The sequence below is a fragment of the Dromiciops gliroides genome, chromosome 2 (assembly GCF_019393635.1).
Source record: "Dromiciops gliroides isolate mDroGli1 chromosome 2, mDroGli1.pri, whole genome shotgun sequence".
NCBI lineage: Eukaryota > Metazoa > Chordata > Mammalia > Microbiotheria > Microbiotheriidae > Dromiciops > Dromiciops gliroides.
In genome coordinates, this window is record NC_057862.1 from 177,157,031 (window position 1) to 177,178,902 (window position 21,872).

The 21,872-nt window shown below is 41.5% G+C and overlaps 1 protein-coding gene and 1 gene segment (V, D, J or C); both read right to left on the minus strand.

Annotated features, from left to right (window-relative positions):
• LOC122738458 overlaps nucleotides 1–21,872 on the minus strand; it is a 285,606-nt gene that overhangs the window by 109,472 nt on the left and 154,262 nt on the right. The window contains 1 exon segment of the C gene segment in view: nucleotides 8,595–8,604. Within this exon segment, the coding sequence occupies nucleotides 8,595–8,604 (10 nt within the window).
• LOC122740374 (T cell receptor alpha chain MC.7.G5-like) overlaps nucleotides 16,417–21,872 on the minus strand; it is a 72,397-nt gene continuing 66,941 nt past the window's right edge. The window contains exons 6-8 of the mRNA XM_043982481.1: nucleotides 19,158–19,211; nucleotides 17,994–18,107; nucleotides 16,417–17,601 (exon numbers count right to left, since the gene is read on the minus strand). Coding sequence (XP_043838416.1) covers nucleotides 17,995–18,107; nucleotides 19,158–19,211 — 167 coding nt within the window. The 3' untranslated portion in view covers nucleotides 16,417–17,601; nucleotide 17,994. The remainder of the gene's footprint in view (nucleotides 17,602–17,993; nucleotides 18,108–19,157; nucleotides 19,212–21,872) is intronic.

Sequence of the window (21,872 nt, forward strand, 5' to 3'; positions counted from 1 at the left end):
GGCGACTTTCCCTCACCATTAAAAAAATAAGGTCGGAGGAGATTGGATTTCTCAGGTTCTGGACAACCCATATTCCTTAACTGGGTATTTCAATGGCTTGGATTTACCAAGTCACTTACAAGTCTGTCTCTTTTGAGTAGACATGTACAGGTTATAGTCTTGGGGGAAAAAAGGAATCTGAAGGGATCTTCCAAGTCCAGGGCTCTCATGAGCCTGTGGGGACTTTGTTCTTTGGAAGGTTCAATGCCTTCTCTCCTTGTTTTCCCAAGAAGTCCATATTCTTTTCCTGGTTCCATCTTCTGCTCTAGGTTCAAGCTAAACTTCTCAGGTCATTGTAGGAAATATTGGCTCTCATTTACAGCATTTACTAATTTCCAAGGTGTACATACTCACCTCTGAAATTTAACAATTGGCTCTCATGTACCAATTTTTGTTCCTTGTACACACCAAGTTGATCTGTTGGCCTACTTAGCTTGTCTTTTTAAGTGGAAGAGTCATTTGCATTTGAGGTCAGAGGACCTAGGTTAAAATAGTGACTGCTATTTGTATTCCATTCAACAAATTGTGATTAAGTGGCTCCTCTGAGCAAGGTGCTGTGCTCAGTGCTAGGAATACAAAGACAAAAATGAAATAATCCTTGTCCTCTAAGGGTTTCCATTCTCCTGTGAGGTGGGTAGGAGTAGGGTAGAAATAGGGATATACAGGAGGCAACTAGGTGGCACAATGGATAAAGCACCGGCCTGGATTCAGGAGGACCTGAGTTCAAATATGGCCTCAGATACTTGACACTTACTAGCTGTGTGACCCTGGGCAAGTCACTTAACCCTCATTGCCCTGCAAGAAACACACAAATATGGAAAACAGGAGCCAGTTTGTCTGGGATCATGAGAGCGAATTGTTAAATTTTCAGTGTGAGCAGTACACTTTTGAGAAAGTTTAGTCATGTATATTGAACTTAAAAGTGTATACTCCATACACCCCCCCCCCTTTTAAAAGAGCCAGTTGTTAAGCATTTGTAGCATACCTGGAAGAGACACTTTTCATACACACATAAATATAATTGGAATAATTTTAGACAGCAACTAACAGCAATTAACCACCTGGGGAGGGAAAGGAATCAAGGAAGGCTTCCCATAGGAGGTGACACCTGAGTTGAGCCTAGAACATAAGGATTCTAACAGTGGAGGAAGGTACTGACCATGTGTGTTTGCTAGCTATCTTATTGGCCAGGCAGGTAGGAGTTGTGAGTAAGCTCTGACTTTTATCCCCAGTAGGAAAGCTGCCATAACTGGTGGGCAAATTGACAACCAGAGGGCTTGCTGTTGAGTGAGTCATTGCCTCTCCCGAGGCCTCAATTTTCTCATCTGTGAAATGGGGAAGTTTGGCCTAGGTTACTTCTACAGTATTTTCCAATTCTAAATACCATGATAATAATACTAGCCAACATAGTATAGCACACTTTAAGTTTTGCAAATCACTTTACATTTGTTATCTCATTTGATGTTTTTAACAACCCTGTGAGCTAGGTGCTATTATTACCTTCATTTTAAAAATGAAGAAACAGAGCCAGACAGAGGTCAAGTGACTTGCCCAAGGTCACACAGCTAATAAGTATCTGAAGCAGGCTTGGGACTCAGATCCTCCTGACTCCAGGTTTAGTGCTCTAACCATTAGACCACATTGCCTTCTCTTGTTACAAACATGTATCAGTAACAGGTCTTTCTTGGTATGCTTTTGTAGAACTCTGTGGAAACCCTTCCTTTAATTTCTGTACCTTGCCTCCCTTACTGATGCTTGGCTTCTACCTTTTATTCATTGTTAAAGCTAAGGATTGACCCATGGGGAACCATTCAGTCCCTCTCGATTAAGCTTGCTTACCCATTATCAATGAACTTTTAAGAATGAGCTTGTAGGGGCAGCTAGGTGGTGCAGTGGACACTTACTAGCTGTGTGACCCTGGGCAAGTCACTTAACCCCAATTGCCTCACTAAAAAACCAAAAACAGAAACAAAACAAACAAAAAAGAATGAACTTGTAGACTTTATCTACATCTCTCTCTCTCTCTCTGTATTTTATATCTATATATATAGATATGGATATATCTCTCTCTATATATAGATAGATAGATATAAAATACAGTAATTTTCATGATAGATACATGCAAATGAGGGCTTTTTCTTCACAGAGGAAATTCAAGGAAGAGAGACACGAGTATTGGGCCAGGGAGAGTCCCTGTGTTCAGGAAAATAAAGCTTGGTACAGTGAAAAATCTTAGGATCAGAAAATCTGGGTTTTGGTCTGGTTTATGAGACAAATGATTGGTTTCTCTGAGCCTTAGTTTTCTTAGTGATAAAATGGGGAAAATATACAAATATTTTGTTAAAATGTACTGTTGGAGGTAAATTTACCTCAAAGGGTTGTTATAAGGGTGATGAGACTTAAAGCACAATGTAAATGTGAGTTACTACTACCACTATTACTACTACTACCACTACTGTTGCTGCTGCTGCTGCTATTACTACTACTACTACTGGTGAATAGATTAAGAAGGATGCTTCCCATTCTCCTTTTCCTTTCTTGTGCCTCCCTAGTCTTTCCTGAATCCAGCTGTAGTAATTTTCTAGAGTATTTTCACAGTTTATACTTAGCAAGGATATGCATCTAGCCACAGTTCTGGCCAGAGTTCATCCTCTCTATATGATATCATTTAGGTCTGAGTAGATAACCTATGGAAGAGTTCATAGTTTCATCAATTTAGAGGTGAAGAGGACCTGAGAAGTCACTTAGTACAACTATTTTACAGATGAAGAAACTGAGGCACAGAAAAATGAAGTGATTTATTCAAGGTTATCCAAGGTCAGGATTTGAACCCAGGTCCTCTGACTCTAAATTCAGCACTTTTTGGGGCGGCTAGGTGGCGCAGGGGATAAAGCACCGGCCCTGGATTCAGGAGTACCTGAGTTCAAATCCGGTCTCAGACATTTAACACTTACTAGCTGTGTGACCCTGGGCAAGTCACTTAACCCCAATTGCCTCACTAAAAAAAAAGTCAGGTAAATTCAGCACTTTCCCCATAGTACCAGGCCCCCTCAGAAACCCTTAAGGATTTCAGGATAAGAACAGTTAAAAAGCCTTGAATGTTTTGGGGTGCTTACTTTATGTCTGCATCAAGGAATGAATAATGACTGAACATTTCCCATGATGTCGTATTCTGAAGTCCATAGCCTAAGTGCAAACAGGATGTGACAAGAACACTTTGTATACTCCTATCTAAGCCTAATGAGCTTCCTTTCCTAAGTGTCTCACCAGTGCTTAGCACAGTGCTTGGCACATAGTAGGTGCTTAATATGTGATTATTGAGTGACTGGTGTGCGTCTCTTCTAGTTTTTTCTTCTTTATATATCCCAATCCCCTCCCTCTCTTTCTCCTTTAACTGGTCACAATAGGAAAATGAAGCTTATTTTTAGATAATGATTCCCATTTATCTAGTGCTTTAAGGCCTACAAAGCAATTTCCTCACAAATCCCTGTGAGGCAGGTAATAACTCATATTTATATAGTGCTTTAAATTTTATGATGCATTTTTCCTCACAATAACCCTGTAAGGTAGGTAGCTGAAAAATTTTATTAGTCCCATTTTACAGATGATCTATAGAAAAGTCTTGCCCTCAGTTACAGGGCTATTCAGGGTCTGAGATAGGATTTGAATCCAGGTCTCACCTCCAAATGTAGTCTTCTCTTTTCACTATGCCACACTACCTCTCATTTAAAACCACACCAAACAATACAGCCTGTATTTCTGTATTGAGTAACATTTTATGCCCCCTATTATTCATTTAAAAAGCATTTGAGTTACTTGCTTTATGTTGCTCTCTGAGGGGGAAAAAAACCAATAAATGAAATTGCACTTAACTTTAATTGATTTGTTTTTGTGAGTCTGTGGCCTCTGATAGGAAAAAAAAAATCTTTATTCTTGATCTATAAACACAGTTGCTGGGGTGACAAACATGTGCTTCTACTAACAGAATCTGAGAGCATAACTCTGGGGTTTTGGTGCTGATCCCCACTGAGAATGGTTGGTTAGGTTTGGGCTGGGTGGTAGTAGCAACATTAGTGCCACTGATTCAAAAAAAGGAACAGTTTGCAGGTGCCCTCCTGTTCTTTCTTAGCCCAGGCTGAGGGGCAGGGGGAGGGCTGACAAAAGTAGCTACAGGGTGCTGATTTGAACTTTCCCTTGCTTGGGAAGAAAAGGGAGCAAGCATTTATTAAGCATTTGCTGTGTGCCAGGAAGAGGCATCTAGATGGCTCAGTGAATTGGGCACTGGGACTGGAGTCAGGAAGACCTGAGTTCAAATCAGAGCTCAGGAATTTACTAGCTGTGTGACTCTGGGCAAGCTACTTAACCCTGTTTGCCTTGGAGGCAGCTGGATGGCTCAGTGCTGGAACTGAAAGAGAAACCAGATGAAGACTAGAATTCACAGCAAGGCCCCAAAGGGGCTATTAGGAGATCAGTTCTAGGGTTTAAGCTTCAAGTTCATTAATAGCCAAGTCGGGAAGATCCGAGTTCAATTCCAGCCTCAGACACTCACTAGCTGTGTGACCCTGAGCAAGTCACTTAACCCTGTTTGCTTCAGTTTCCTCAACTGTAAAATCAGGTGGAAAGGGAAATGGCAAACCACTGCAGTATCTTTGCCAAGAAAACCCATATAAGATAATGAAGAATTGGACATGACTAAATGACCCAACAATAACAACAACAATTTGCCAGACATTGTGCTGACTGTTTCACATAATATGATCTCATTTGATCCTCAGGACAATCCTGTTATTATCCCCATTTTACAGATGAAGAAACAGAGGCAGGCAGAGATTAAATGACTTTGTTTTACAGTTAGGAAGTGTTTAGGTCAGATTTGAACTCAGATCTTTTTGACTCTAGGGCCAGCACTTTATACACTGTACCACCTAGCTCTGATTTGGGGAATTGGGACTGGGTGAAGAAAGGGAAACCATTGGCAGTAGAGAAGTTTCTTTGTAGGTAGGAATCAGAATCTAGGTTGAGACAAGTTAAAAATCCCATTGAAAGGACCAGAGTAGGAGTCAGTGTTGGAAAGAGTAACCAGGTCTAGACCAGCATTCACAGTAAGGTCCAAAAGGGGCTGGTAGGAGATGAGGTCTGGGATTTAGGCAGCAAGAGTTCACGGATAGGCAGGTCACAAGAGGTCAAGGTAGACAAGAAGCGATCTCCATCTTCTATCCTCAGTTCAGTATGGGCTCATGTTTTGTGTTTCTTTGTGGGTAGGTGGGCTTGTTATTCCTGGGCTTCCTTCATGTGGAGAGCTGCTGCCCTCACTTTACTTCACCAGATGGCCAAAGGGATCCATGACACCCCCAAATATTCAGAGCTTATATAACAAGGGTGTAGGTTTGCCTCTGAGCTGTAGCTGGAATCCATCTTGTCTGTGGGATATTACTTTGGTCAGGGAGGGGCAACCCAGCAAAGAATTTGTGGGTTCATAGTTTTAAAAGTAGAAGGGACCTCAGAAGTCATCTAGTCCAAACATTTTACAAGTGAGGAAACCGAGGCCCAGAGAGGTGAGCTTCTGCAGCTGGCCTCATGTGGTACATAAGCTATAAATAAAATTGAGTGGACTCTCTCTCTCCATACCCCTCCAACTCTTTCAGCCTTCTTCCATTCTATTCTACCTTTCTATCATTCTCTTGACCTCTCTATCCCATTCTTCCCTTCATTCACCTTGCCCCCATTTCCATTTCTTTCTACTATCTCTCTGCTTTTTGACCTTCTTCTTCATCTCTATGCTTGCTTGTTTGCTTGCTTCCTTCCTTCCTTTCTTTCTTGCAGGGCAATGAGGGTTAAGTGACTTGCCCAGGGGCACACAGCTAGCAAGTGTCAAGTGTCTGAGGCCAAATTTGAACTCAGGTCCTCCTGAATCCAGGGCCAGCACTTTATCTACTGCACCACCTAGCTACCCTATGCTTTCTTTCAAAATCACCATAAGCATTTACTTTTCCTCTTTTGAGACTAGATTTATGATTTCTTTGTGGGTGGGAGCTCCCCAAGAGGAAATTCCAATTTAGATCTGTTACTTGTGCTGAAACTTATAGTCTTCTAGAGAGTTGCCTGGAGGCACCAAGGGCCTAAGTGACTTTGCCCAGGGACCCTCAACCAGTATACATCAGAACTGGACTTGAGCCCAGGTCTTCACTCCAAGGCCATCTCTCTATCTACTGTTCCTCTTCTATGCCTTCTTTTCTTTTTTTCTTTTCTTTTTTAGTGAGGCAATTGGGGTTAAGTGACTTGCCCAGGGTCACACAGCTAGTAAGTGTTAAGTGTCTGAGGCCGGATTTGAACTCAGGTACTCCTGACTCCAGGGCCGGTGCTCTATCCACTGCACCATCTAACTGCCCCCTCTTCTATGCCTTCTTTTTTTTTTTTTTTTGGTGGGGCAATGGGGGTTAAGTGACTTGCCCAAGGTCACACAGCTAGTAAGTGTCAAGTGTCTGAAGCTGGATTTGAACTCAGGTACTCCTGAATCCAGGACCAGTGATTTATCCACTGCGCCACCTAGCCGCCCCCTTCTATGCCTTCTTAATCTTCCACAATATCAGAGAGATCAAAGGACCATACATTTAGAGCTGCAAGGGACTTTAGAGGTCATCTGGTCCAGCCCTCTCAAATTTTTTGATTGTAGAAGGAACACATCCATAGAGCTTGTGACCTGCTTGAGGTCACATAGGTAGTAAAGGGCAGAGAACTGGAAGTCGAGTCCAGGTATTCTGACTTTAACCTGAACACAGGGACTCTCCCTGGCCCAGCACTCGTGTCTCTCTTCCTTGAATTTCCTCTGTGAAGAAAAAGCCCTCAGTACCATCTAGCTCAGCTCCTTTTTTTTTTTTTTTTACTGTACCACACAATATCACAGGGTAAATCTGCTATGTTTTTATACTTCTAGGGGGAAAAGTGACCACTGAATCTTTGTACTGAGGTCAGATGGTTATTTCCTTTCGTGGAGAAAGCAGCTTTCACTGGTCTGGGGCATCTTGTACACAGAGTTACCTATTGACTGTGCCAAGTGTCTGTCAGGGCTCCTAAGGTCCCACCCTCTTCCTGTCAGAGCTGACTTAGGCTCCTGGTAGTTTTTCAGGAGTTCTGCTTTGCTCTTCATCCTCGATGCTGACACAAGGAAGGGAAATGTCTCTGATCTTGGCCTTAAGTTTTATTTTACTTTGTGAGTGAATTTATTTATACACATTCCTTTTGCCTTGTTGCCTCAACTCTGCCTTTTTTCTTCTTCTCTGCTGCCTGCTTCTGACTCGGTGTTTTCTTTTTCTCTTTTTCCTCCTCCTCCTCCTCCTGCTCCTTTTCCCTTCCTCCTCCTCCGTTTTCTTCTCTATCCAGCTCTTCCTCAGCCTTGCTTGGTCCATGTGTCTTCTTCCTTTCCAGATCAATTCCTATCAGTGGGCTGTCCTCTTTCCTAATTCTCTTTTTGCTCTCCTTCCTTGAGTCCTCCTTGGAGCTACATTTGCCTTATGGTTCACCGAACTGACCTGTTCTTTACCTGGAGTAGAAAGTTTCCTGGTGCCTGGAGACTTCAGGGAATTCACCTCCCTCCCCCCAACTTTTCTCTTCTGTCAATTCACAGACAAAAGTATCAGGTGCAACAAAGTGATCCAGATGTCTCCCCATCAGGTTGTGATACTGGGCAGCAAAGTGACTCTGTCCTGCAGTTATGAGACGCGGTATACAACGCCATACTTATACTGGTATCGAGTGCAGCCTGACTCTTCCATCCAGTGTATTCTGCATGGCTATGGCTCTAAGAATACATCTTTTACTGTTGGAAAGTTTTCTGTGCAGCGTAATCCAAACCAGAAAACCTTCAACTTGGTGATCTCTAAAGTGGGTCCTGGAGATGGCATCTCTTACTACTGTGCCTTGCACACGGAGGTGCAGGTGTCCTGGGCAGCTTTACATAAACTCCTGTTGAGACAGATCAGAAACACATGGGGAATTCCCTGTCAGTCAGAGGAGAGCTCATACCTACCGTGAATGAGGAGAACTCAGTACCATCTAGCTCAGCTCCTTGAATCATAACCTTTAATCTTATAGATGAGGTAAATGAGGCCTAGAGAAGCTGAGCCACTTACCCAAGGTCACACAAATAGGAAGTGGCAGAGACATGTCTTCTGATTCCTAGCCCAGTGTTTTCCCCACTGCACCATTACCTCCTATAGCATATGGTTGCTGTTCAGTTGTCTCTATCTCTTCATGACCCCATTTAGATTTTTTTTTTTTTTTTTTGGTAAAGATACTAGAGTGGGTTGCCATTTCCTTCTCCAGATCTTTTTACAAATGATGAAACTGAGGCAAACAGGGTGAAGTGGCTTTCCTAGGGTCACATGCCTAGTAAGTATCTGAGACCAAATTTGAACTCAAGAAGATGAATCTTTGGGGGGCAGCTAGGTGGCGCAGTGGATAAAGCACCGACCTTGGATTCAGGAGGACCTGAGTTCAAATCCGGCCTCAGACACTTGACACTTACTAGCTGTGTGGCCCTGGGCAAGTCACTTAACCCTCATTGTCCTGTAAACCAAACCAAAACAAAACAAAAAAGATGAATCTTCCTGACTCCAGGCCCAGCACTCTATCCACTGTGCCACCTAGTTGGCCTCACACTACTCAGAAAGAGTCTTTTCAAGTTCCTTGGCCTCTTTTCATTTCAGTCCCATTGGCATTTTCCCTACTTTGCTATGTTGGGAGTTAGGATCTATTTTTTTTAAAGAAAAAATGAAATGGGCATGACTAGGTAGATAGATCCATAATCTCATTAGAGCGAGTACACTTTCTCTGGTGTAGAGCACAATCCTTTTTATGCCTTTTAATTCTGTATGATTTTTCTGGTGTTTCAGTTAATCCTCTACCTAAAATGCTGGAGGCTTTCCTGTGGATATTTTAATATCTTGGAAATACAAATGTAACATTTGGGTTGGATTCTTGAAAGCTATAGCAATGGATGGGAATACTGGAAAATCTTAGCAAATTGGAAAGTTTGGTTTCGCCGGTGGACTTTCTTGGCTAGCCGGGGACCAGCCTAGTCAAGCATAGAGACACTTAGCACCAGAAAAGTTGGTTGAACTTTTTTGACCTGAGGTGACTTTTGAGTCACAAGATAAACCTTTAAAAACATTTCTTTAAAAATTGTTTTATTTTTATTGATCTTTTGTTTTAACAGTATATCCATTTCCCAATAGATTCTTCTCTCCTCCCTTACCCAGTGAACCATTCATTGAAATAGATTACAAAAGCAAGAGGAGCAGTTTAGCAAAATTAACATATTGACCGTGTTTGACAGTGTATGAAATATTCCACATTCATGATCCCCTACCTATGCAGTAAAGGGAGGGAGGTTCATTTTCTCAATCATGCTCTGAGGTCAAATTTGGTATAATAGTTGCAAAGTAGTTAGTTTTTTTCTTTTTTTCAAAATTTTTGTGGGGCAATGAGGGTTAAATGACTTGCCCGAGGTCACACAGCTAGTAAATGTCAAGTGTCTGAAGTCAAATTTGAATTCAGGTCTTCCTGAATCCAGGGCTAGTGCTTTATCCACCATGCCATCTAGCTGCCCCAGCTTCTTCTTAAAAGCATTTGTTGATATTACTCTTCCTCAGTTTTAAAATCTCCGTTTCCCCCTTTTCCCATTCTTTCCCCACGAGGGGACTGAATGAATACCAGTGATTCAAGTGTTGAATTTGGAGTCAGAGGAAATATGCTCAAATTTTGATTCTACCATTGACTAATTGTTTTTCCTTGGTAAGGCATATGACCTCTTTTGTTCTCAGTTTCCATATCTACAACATGAGGTGCATGGTCCAAAGGAGGGGATAAAGAGGGTATGAAGTCAAATTATAATTGTAGTTATGCTCTGCCTCTAGGGGGCAGTGTCCTTTCATTTTTTTTTTTTTTTGACCTGAAGATCTGGTGGGGCAATAGAGAAATGTAATTATAAAATGTTAGATTGGGAATAGACCTTAGCGACCATCTAATCCAACAGCCCTCATTTGGCATATGAAGAAAATGAGACCCAGAGAGTTTAAATGACTTCTCCAAAGTCACATAGATGGAAAATGGCCAACCCAGGACTTGACCTCAGCTCCTTTGATTCCATACTCATTGACTTTGAATGATAGAAATAGGAAGGACCTTAAAGATTGTCGAGCGCATGCCTTTCACTTTGCAGCTGAGAAGACTGAGGTCCAGAGAGGTTTAAGCAGAAATAATGCATTTTTAGCCCATGGCTATCAGACTGTTGTTTGGAGAAACTGGGTTATATTCTGTCCATTGATGGAAGAGGAGGGGAGGCATGTATGGATCATGGGCAGTTGTTTATGTCATTAGCACTGATGAATATAGACTAAAGCTCTGAAATATAGGGAATCTCCATTTATACAGATATGGAGGCAAGTTATAGTGGCTCTACATCTTCCCTCTTAACAAGAGTGACTCCATCTTCAAATAAGCTTCCGTTTCAGTATAAATGAGCAGATAGGTCTTCTTTCTTAGGTTTAGAGTTTCTCCCTTCCCCCTTCTTTTGCAAGCTTGGCTCACAGAGAAAGAATAGGTTCCCTCTCTCCCAGGTCCCCAAGGCCAATGCAGATGAGCAAGTACCTGTTCTCCCTCCTTAAGCACAACAAACTGCAATTCCCAAGGCCAGTTTAAATCATTTGTGATATAGACTACTGCCTTTCATTTTTCATTGACACTCTATATATTCTGGTTAATCATAACTGGTGAGAATAGCTTACCTGGATGGCAGAGGAATGCCGTCATTCCTGCAACTTCTTCAAGTCATGTCTTTTAATATAAATAGAACTTCTCCCCCTGACATATCCAGACTTTGAGATTTTGGATCTCTTTACTATGACATTGCTTCATCAGGCAGCCTGACCCTTTCCTAAGTGTGATTATGGACCTTTTGGGAGTGCCTGCTAATAAAGTGTCTAAAAGAAGAACATGCTAGTTGGTTAATTGCTGGCTCCTCGGTATTCTCTGGTCTAAGCTGACAGCCAATTGTTCACCTTCAAGGATTCAACATTTTTATGATCTGACGTTAGAACTGACATGCTCCCTGGCCTTCATCTATCACTTATGGCCTTAGGCTAGAAGAGGAGCTCAGACACAAATGAACCTTGTAGGGAGACTGGGAGCCCCAGATCTTTCAGTGCTATAGTTGTTCATACTTCCTCTCTCCACCAAAGCCCCTCCTAGCTAAAGGTGCAGTGAGTATGCCACCAGAATTCTATGCATCATCATTCCTCTTGACATCAAAGGTGAGTTAGAAGCCTTGAGCAGAAAGGATTTTGTTGTTACACCAGCCTTCCCACTTTAGCCATTCCATTTTAGGAGGGACATTAAACAACTGGAGAACTGCCAGAGGAGGTTGATGTATCCAGTGTATCCAGGTGAATTTAGCAAGGAAACTTGTAACAGTGTCATCGAAGGACTGATTAAAGAAACTGGGAATGCTAAGCATGGAGAAATGAAAACTTGAGGTGAGCATGGTAGCTGCCTTCAAATATCTTAAAGGTTGTCTTCTGGAAGGGGATCAATCAATCAATTAGTTAATCAATAAACATTTATTAAGCACTTAGTATGTGTCAGGGACAATGCTAAGCACTGTGGATACAACAAAAGGGCCAAAGACAGCCCCTGCCCTCAAGGAGCTTACAATCTAATGGGGGAGATAACACATAGAAAGAAATGGAAAAGTGGGAGTGAGGGTGGGGAGGGCAGATTTGGCCATCAGCAGTTGGGTGAATAATGACCAAGTGGCTGCAATGGGCCCCTTCCTTAAATGAAAAATCTATGAGGAGCTATAGCACATCCACTTTTTACCCTAACCAATCAGATTTTTTTTTTGAAAGAAGCTAATTAGTATAGTTGATAAAGGACTGCATTTGGTTTCAGGAAGACCTGGGTTCTAATCTTGCCCCTGACACTTACTAGCAGTATGGTCAAAGATAAGGCACTTCATATCTCTGAGCCTCAATGTCCTCATCTGTAGCTACCTCCTAGCTCACAGGGTTGTTGCGAGGCTTAAATGAGATAATGTATGTAACAGTGCTTTGTAGATTTTTATAGTGCTATGCAAATAGCTGTTTTTATTATTTTTAGACAACAAAATTTCATGGAGGCTTAATGGAAGAACTTATTGGATTCCAGAATGGGTTATTAAGAGATATTGTAAGATTTCTTTTTGCTTGGAGGCCTTTCATACCTGGTAGGTTCTGTATCTGTAGGAACGGTACATTGCCTCAAAGTGTGGTCTGTGGATCTTTGAGAGTCCCTGAGACTTTCTATTTTCATAAGGATACAAATATATTTGACTTTTAAATACTTCTCTCCTTTCCCATTTACATAGGTATGAACCCTGATTTTCTACATATACTTCAACCCAAACAACATAAAACAGTTGAATGCAGAAGCATATATGAGCATCCAGATGTCTTCCATTAAGCAAGATATTAAGGAGATTGCCAAAATATGTAAAACTATACCCACTCTTCTCACTGAATTTTTTGAAAATATTATTATTTTTTGTAAATCATGTCATTTATGTTAATATACAAAAGATTTATTATTGTTATTTTAAAATGAATAAACATTTTAAAATGTTAATCAATTTCAATTTCTAATATAGCAAATATTAGTAACTATAACTCACCTAAACAAAAACTCTTTGGGGTCATCAATAACTTTAAAGAGTGTAAAGGAGTCCTGAGACCAAAATGTTTGAGAACCACTGGATTTGATTAGAAGGCTATCTGTTGGGGCAGCTAGGTGGCACAGTAGATAAAGCACCAGCCCTGGATTCAGGAGGACCTGAGTTCAAATCCAGCCTCAGGCACTTGACACTTACTAGCTGTGTGACCCTGGGCAAGTCACTTAACACTCATTGCCCTGCAACAACAAAAAAAGGCTTTATGTTGCCTTTCTTTACATTCCCAGTACTTGACACAGTGCCTGGCACATAGTAGGTGCTTAATAAATGCTAGCTGATTAACTGATTTTGGGGGTATGGGATAACTTATTAGACCTGGGAAGGGCCCTATTATAACTTGTAAGATACTTATAAACCCGTCATATGGGAGGGAACTTTTCTCTGAAAAATCAGAGCCAGGTCTTATAGTTGAGATGAACCACAGGTCAGTAAAATTAATTATTTGGCTTAGGACAGTTGAGATGGCCAGGCTCTATCCTCATTTTAGGGAGGGAGCTTACTCTAGTGGAAAGAACTCTGGGATAGGACTTTTGATATTTGGGTTTTAATACCCTTGCCTTACTGTGACTTCATGTAAGTTACATATCTTTTCTTCACCTCATTGTGTATCTCTTCCCTCACCCCAACCAAATGAAAATGAAGATGATACTATATACCCTGACTACCTCCTAGCACTAATGGGAAAGTGACTCTGGGCATGACACATCCTTTCTGAACCTTGGTGTCCTTATCTGTAAAGCAAGGATAATGATACCTACAGGGTCTGCCTCACATGGTTGTTGTTAAAGATCAAATGGGATAAGGTGGGTAAAGAATTTTTTTGTGGGGCAATGAGGGTTAAGTGACTTGCCCAGGGTCACACAGCTATTACGTGTCTTTTAAAAATATTTTTTGTTTTGTGGGGCAATGAGGGTTAAGTGACTTTCCAAAGGTCATACAGCTAGTACATGTCAAGTATCTGAGGCTAGATTTAAACTCAGGTCATTCTGAATCCAGAGCCAGTGCTTTATCCACTGCACCACCTAGCTGCCCCCAGGTGGGTAAAGTATTATTTATTTATTTAATTTTTTTGAGAGGCAATGGGGGTTAAGTGACTTGCCCAGGGTCACACAGCTAGTAAGTGTTAAGTGTCCGAGGCCGGCTTTGAACTCAGGGCCTCCTGAATCCAGGGTCGGTGCTTTATCCACTGCGCCACCTAGCTGTCCCCTAATGGGTAAAGTATTTATCAACATTTAGGTGCTATCTGAATGCTGGTTCTTGCTGCTATTGCTACTTTAACAATTATGTGCTCAATCATTTTCAGTTATATCTGACTCTCTGTGACCCCATTTGTGATTTTCTTGGCAAAGATAGTGGAGTGGTTTGTCATTTCCTTCTCCAGCTCATTTTACAGAGGAAGAAACTGAGGCAAACAGGGTTAAATGACTTGCCCAGGGTTACACAGCTAGTAAGTATCTGAAGCTGGATTTGAACTCAGGTCTTCCTGATTCCAGGTCCAGCACTCTATCCACTGTACCACCTACCTGCCAACAATTATAACAGATTGTAAACATATTTTATTTTGTTTGTTTAAATAATAATAAGCATTTTTATTTAAAGTTTTGTGTTCCAAATTCTATCCCTCCCTCCCTTCACTCCTCCCTCCCTGAGGCCGTAAGCAATCAGATATAGGTTTTATATGTTCATTTATGTGAAACATTATCATCTTAGTCATTTTGTTTTTGTTTTTGTTTTTTGGTCATCTTAGTCATTTTGTATAAGAAAACTTGAATAAAAGAAAAAAATGAAAGAAAGTGAAAAATAGCATGCTTCAGTATGTGTTCCATCAATATCAGTTTTCTTTGGAGGGAGAGAGCATGCTTTGTCATTGGTTCTTTGGGATTGTCTTGGATCATTGTATTGCTGGGAATAGTTGTCATTCACAATTCTTCATCAAACAATACTGCTGTCACTGTGCACAATATTCTCCTGGTTCTGCTCACTTCACTATATATCAATTCATATAAGCCTTTCTAGGCTTTTCTGAAATCATCCTGGCAAACATACTTTAGAAGAAAAGTTCTTTATGTGGGCAAGGCATAGAAGTCATAGGGTCATTGAGTTGCCTGAGCCTGAATGGTTCGTATTAGAGACAAGTTCTTTTTTGTTTTTGTTTTTGTGAGGCAATTGGGGTTAAGTGACTTGCCCAGGGTCACACAGCCAGTAAGTGTTAAGTGTCTGAGGCTGGATTTGAACTCAGGTACTCCTGACTCCAGGGCCGGTGCTCTATCCACTGCGCCATCTAACTGCCCCTAGAGACTAGTTCTTAACCATTCTTGGGCTAGAGACTTATTTGGCAGTCTGATAAAGCCTGTGGACCCCTTCTCAGAGTAATGCTTCTTTTAAATACATAAAATTAAAAATAATATGTAGGATTTCAAAATGCCAAAGGTTACTAAAATAAGGTAATTTTTCTTTCCCATTCATGTTCACAGACCTTCTGAAATGTACCCCTGGCCCTTTGTGGATCTCAGGTTTAGAACCTGTGTTCTAGTTGGTTTTGAGTTTCCCTGGTTTATTTGTTTTGCCTATATAGATCTGGTTCAGGAGTCTAGCCACTCAGTGAGAAAATGACCTTTTATGGTTACCTCTAGGTACCTGTTCTCCTACTGAGAGCCAGAAAATTCTCCTTTCTCACTGGCCTCTACTGTGGCCCCCAGTCTCTGAGACTCTGGTGTCAGAGCGGTTAAGCCCGGAAAGATCTGCAAACTTGCTGAGGCAGGGGCAACAGTAACCTGTGTGTGAGTCATATCAAGTGATCTTGCTGTTGCTGCTACCAGAAGGAAACCCGGGGGCTGGGTCTCAGGAAGCTGTGGTGTGGCCTTGGGGCACTCAGCTCCAATTCAGCCTGACTAGTGGTGAGCTGGCTAAGCTTCAAGACCCACCCGATAGTTCTGCTGTGGTCTGCAGATGACTAGAACCCCCACGGACAGGAAGCGCGAAACACCATTTAGTATATGGTAGCAGAGACAGCTTCTTAGAGAAACAGCAGGCAAAAGAATTCAGGACCCATTTTCTCCCAAATCATCCTTGTACTTGGGGTCTCTTGTTAACCTGAGTAGTAGCCACCAGGTCTTGCTATCACTGGAGCAGAGGTTGTCAGGGAGAGTGTCAGTAAAGATGCTTCTAGTGAGGGGTGCCACAGCCTGGATGCTGTGACCCTCAGCTCTCATTTCTACTCTGAATTAACTTGCCTTTGGGAAATAAGATGTGTGTATCCCCCCTGTGTATCAGTTTCTCTTGGAAAACACCAAGATAAATGTCTGCCTGATGTTTTGGGGAATCTGTAATATGTTCAGAGAGTGGCAAGGAGGAAACTTGATGTTATTTTGTCTTTGAAGAGCTAAGTAAATTTGAAAGCCCCTAGGAGAGAAGGAAGAGTTTTGGTGGGCTGTAGGCTCAATGTTATTTGACACTGTGACATGACAGCCAAACCAGTGAATACAGATTTTGGCTGCACTAATCGATACACATACAGTGTCCACAATGGGAGATTCTACTATACTCTGCCCTAGAGGGACAGAAACATGGTAGAACATTCCCAGAGGAGGGTGACCAGTAGAATGAGAATCAACAAGTCAAGTCAACAAGCATTTATTAAGTGCCTACTATATGCCAGTCACTGTACTAAACTCTTAGAATAAAAAGGCAAAAAATACAAGTGGACTATAAACCAGACCATACAAAGATGGGATGAAGGAATTGGGGATATTTAGCATAGAGAAGAAAAGACTGGGGGCAAGGGGAACTATAAGCATATTAAAATACCTGAAGAGCTTTTATATAGAAAAGAGATTCGATTCTTTACAGCCCCTTTAACAGTGTATGCAGCAGGTAAAAGTTTAAATGAGGCAGATTTCAGTTAATTATAAAGAAACCCTTCCTAATAATTATAGCTACATCAAAGTTAAATAATAATTGATAAAATAATGGATTTAGAACAGGAAGGGACCTTGGAGGTCATTGAGCCCAATCCCCTCATTTAACAGAAGAGGAAAGTGGAGCCTAGATAGGTTAAATGCCACCTTTGTCCAGGGTCACATAGCTAGTAAGTATCTGGGTCAGAATTCAAACTCAGTTCTTGATTCTAACTCCAGTGTTCAAATACACAGCTCCCTCTCCACTATTTCATGCTGCCTCTAATGAGTTGCCTCATGAGCTAATGAGTTCCTCATCACTAGATGTCTTTTGCCATTTGTCAGGGATGTTGAATTCATGCTGCAAAGTAGGGGTTGGTTGAAATGAGCTCTGGTGTCTCTTCTAGTTCCAGAGTTCTAGAAAAAAGGGAGTTTCTGACACTCACCCTCTTGGCTGCCAAGATGAGCACAGGAAAGATAGGTACATTGGGAGGAGTGGATGTGGGATTTGGGATAAATATGAACCTTCTCCTCTCTCTCCTTGGTTCAAGCTTTGGAGGTAGCAGAACTCAGAAGAATGGGGAAACGCGTTTCAAGTGTAAGCCTTCTAGCCAGTGAAACAATTCCATTTCCATTTTCAAAGTTACAGAAACACATCAGTATATAAAATCAGAAGATCAGTACATAGAGTCATTTCTTCCAAGACTGTCTTTCCATCTGGCTTTGAAATGAGTTGGGTCTAATTTTTACAAAGCAAAAGTGGTTAGGAAAAATTAAAAAAACAAACACAAAAACTGCCAGTCAAAATAGTCAACCACAGAGCCATGTGCATTACAACAAAGTGATGTCGAGGGAAAACACGTCAGTGGGTCCTTGGTTTCCTTATTCCCTGTGGCATAAACAAGCCTGTAAGTAAAAGAGAATGGCTAGTCAATAACCTGTCCTGCGGAAGCTCCTTAGTGTATGTAGCCTGATAGAAAGTTTTAAAGTAGTGGGTTAGGGCAGCCTCCCATGTAAGGAGCTTGGGGAGCTTGAGGAGCTTGAGGAGAGGACCTAGGATTAGGGAATACTTGGTCAAGTGTTTGTATGCCAACAGAAATATGAGGGAGCAAGGAATGGGAGCTTTGGAGGCAAAGAAGTAGAGGTTAGAGATGTTTGGTAGCCAATGGCTCACTGCCCCTAGCAAGTGTCATGTGAAGGCAGCAGTTAAACAGCCTTTGTCTCATGTTGCCTCTTGGGTGAAGGTCCTCAGTTTGGGTGGAAAGGGGATCGTGAGTGTGGTTGATTTTTATTCTCACCTTAGTGTAAAAAACACTTGATGGTCAAGAAAATGTTGACAGCGACACTCTTGGCGAGCAGCACACGGAGCCCCAGCATGGTGATGGACAGCAAATTCACTTTCTCAATTTGTACTACGAAGAGGAAAGTTAGTGGGGACTAGATTCCAGCCCAGAGAAAGGCACTCAGCATTGATTCTGACCTTCCTCTGCTCCAATGACTCTTTGTGTTCCCTCCCTGTAATCAAACTTATTCTTAAGCAACATTCCAGAGATCCAGATCTCTGCTGTGGTAACCCCAATCAAGAGAATCTCTGGGATTCACACTCACAGACAATCCAAGGAGCTCTGCAAGGGGTGCCAGAGGCTGTAGATTTAGAAGGGACTTCAGAGGCTGTCTGGTCCAATCCCCTAATTTTACAGATGAGGAAACTGAGGCACAGAAAGGTCTAGTGAATAGTCCAAAGTCATCCAGACAATAAGAAGATGAGATGGGATTTGAACCCATGTCATCTGATTCTAAATCCAGTGCTCTTTTCACTGTTGCCTCCTTTTTCAACAAGCATTCCTTTGATAAGCCTTTATTAAGTGCCTACTATGTGCCAGATGCCATAGTGGGTGATGGGGATATAAAGAAAAAGAAACAGACCCTGCTCTCAAGAAGCTTACATTCTGTTGTTGGAAAATAACATCCACACGGAAAATTAAATACAAGGTCTGTCTGTCTATTTATACACTTTTCTCTCTTGAGGCAGTTAGGTGGAGCAGTGGTTGGAGTACTGGACTTGGAGTCAGGAAGACCTGAATTCAAATCTGATCTCAGACACTTACTAGCTGTAATCCTGGGTAAGTCACTTAACCTTTGTCTGCCTCAGTTTCCTTATCCATAAAATGGGACTAATAATAGCACCTCCTTCCCAGGGTTGTTGTGAGGATCAAAGGTGATAATGTTTGTAAACCACTCTTTAAATACTAGCAATAATTATAATAAAATATACAAAGTAATTTCCAGGGTATTGCCAAGAGTGTGCGGGGAATCAATTGCTATAGGCTCCCATATTTTTTAGTTTCTATGTTGATCTCTAATTTTAGCTGTTTTTGGTCACCCTCTCACTCTATATGGCAGTTATGGGTTTTGATTTTAAATTTCTCTTGCCCCCATTTGGTCCCTTTACTTAAACTTACCTGTAGGTGCATGGTAGTCTTGGGAAGATGTCTTGTTGATGCATCCCTCTGGGTCTGGGAAATTTTAAAAAAGAAGCTCTGTATTATACTTCTAGCCAAGGCACTCATAGAATTACAAAGCTCCAAGACATCATCTAATCCAACCCCTTAAATTTACAGACAAGGTAAACAAGGCCTAATGAGGTTGAGTGCCCTTGACACTTCCTGTCTCCTCTGGGAACTTGTTCCATTAATCTTTTTCTCATCCATCTTCAGTTGCTCCCTCTCTGCTGGCCCTTTCATCACTTATAAATATGCTTAGATCTGTCCTAGCCTATAACATTTTCCCTCTGATCATGCTACCTTCTTATTTCTCTCCTGCACTCCTAAACTTCTAGAAAAAAGCAGTTTATATTCCTTGCCTTCCTTTACTTACCTTCCATTTCTTAGTTGACAAACATTTGATACTAGGTGGCACAGCAGGGCATCTAGGTGACACAGTGAATGTATAAAGCACTGGCTTAGAGTCAAGAGGACCTAAGTTCACATCTAGCTTCAGACACTTACTAGCTGTGTGACCTTGAGCGAGTCACTTAACTCTATTTGCCTCAGTTTCCTCATCTGTAAATTGAGTGGAAGAAGGAAATGGCAAACAGTCTAGTATCTTTACAAAGAAACCCCCAAATGGAGGGGCAGCTGGGTGGCGCAGTGGATAAAGCACCGGCCCTGGATTCAGGAGGACCTGAGTTCAAATCCGGCCTCAGACACTTGACACTCATTAGCTGTGTGACCCTGGGCAAGTCACTAAACCCTCATTGCCCTGCAAAAAACCCCATAAGACCCCTGACCCCCCCAAATGGAGATTCAGACATGACTGAAACAACTCAAAAAACTAACACTTATTAATTGCTTGATAACAGCAGCAGCAGCAATAACAAGAAGTGACATTTATAGAACACTTTGAGGTTTGCAAAGAGTTTTACATACACCCTCTCATGTGCCAGTCACTGTGCCAAACACTGAGGCTACAAAGGGAGTAAAAAACCTAGTCACTGCCCCCAAGAAGCTTACAATGCGGGACAATACATAGAGGACTAGGTATGTATGAGATATGTAGAGACTACATAGAAGGTAATCTTAGCAGGGTCGGCTAGGAGTACCATGAAAGGCCTCATATTGAAGGTGACCTTGAGTTGAGTCTTGAAGGAATTTAGGGATTTGAGGAAGTGGTGATAAGGAGGGAGAGTATTCCAGAAATGAGGGCCAGCAGTACAACATGAAGAGCTACATACAACTAAGCTTCTAATCCCACAGAAAGATTGGGAAACTACTTTTTTTTTTTTTTTTTGCGGGGCAATGAGGGTTAAGTGACTTGCCTAGGGTTACACAGCTAGTGAGTGTCAAGTGTCTGAGGCCGGATTTGAACTCAGGTCCTCCTGAATCCAGGGCCGGTGCTTTATCCACTGCACCATCTAGCTGCCTTGGAACTACTTTTTCAAAGGTCATCAGTGACTTTTTAATTGTGAAACACCAACATACTTTCCCTAAGTCCTCTACAGCCTGGCATTTAAGGCCCTACACATTTTAGCTCCAATCCAGGTGTCCAAATTTATTTCATATTGCTCCCATTCATGTTCTATACATTCCAGCCAAAATAGTGTTTTGCAGTATCATTCTGACATCTCCCTCCTTTTACATGTATGTGCACAGGCCATTCATTCTCTAAGCCTGGAATATGTTGTCTTCTCAGCTTTACTCTTCTGAAATACCCTTTTCCTTCAAGGCACAGGTGTTATCTTTTCCATGAAGCTTTCACTGATCTCTCCACCTTAAAGTGATCTCATTTCTCAAAATTTCCAGAGTACTTTGCAATTCTCATTGGACCCTATGACATTTTACCTTGAATTATATCCATTCGTGGTAGACCATAAATAAACTCCTTAAGGAGAGGGATTATGTAATTTTTCAACTTTGTACATATAGTGCCTTGCATACAATAGGTATTTAATAAATGTTTGTTGAAATGAATTACATCGAGGTGACTTGCCCACAGTCACATGGATGGTAAATTGTGGTCTACTGGTAATAGTGTTGAATTTGGAGTCAGAAGACCAGGTTTTGAATACTGGGTGGTATGTCACTTTACTCTCCGTGACTAATAATTTTACTACTTACCTTCCAGTGTTGTTGTGAGGAAGATGCTTTGTAAATCTAAAAATGTGAGTTATTAATTATTCTGACTTCTTTTTTCCTTCTTTAAAAAAATATTTATTTATTTCAAATTTTCCCCACCTTACATGTAAAAAACAAGTTGCAACATCTATTTTTATAACTTTGTGTTCCAAATTGCGTTTTTTTCATAAGTCTTTCAGAGTTGTCTTGGATCACTGCACTGCTGAAATTGACTGTCATTCACAGCATTTTGTATACAGTACATCTTAGTTTGCTTCAGAAGCTCATGTAAGTCTTTCCAGGTTTTTCTTTTTCTTTTTCTTTTTTTAATTTTTTTTTTTAGTGAGGCAATTGGGGTTAAGTGACTTGCCCAGGGTCACACAGCCAGTAAGTGTTAAGTGTCTGAGGCCGGATTTGAACTCAGGTACTCCTGACTCCAGGGCCGGTGCTCTATCCACTGCACCACCTAGCCGCCCCCTCCAGGTTTTTCTGATAGCATACTGCTCATCTTTTTTTAATAGTAAACTACATTTATGTAGCACTTTAAAGGGAGATTTCCTTACA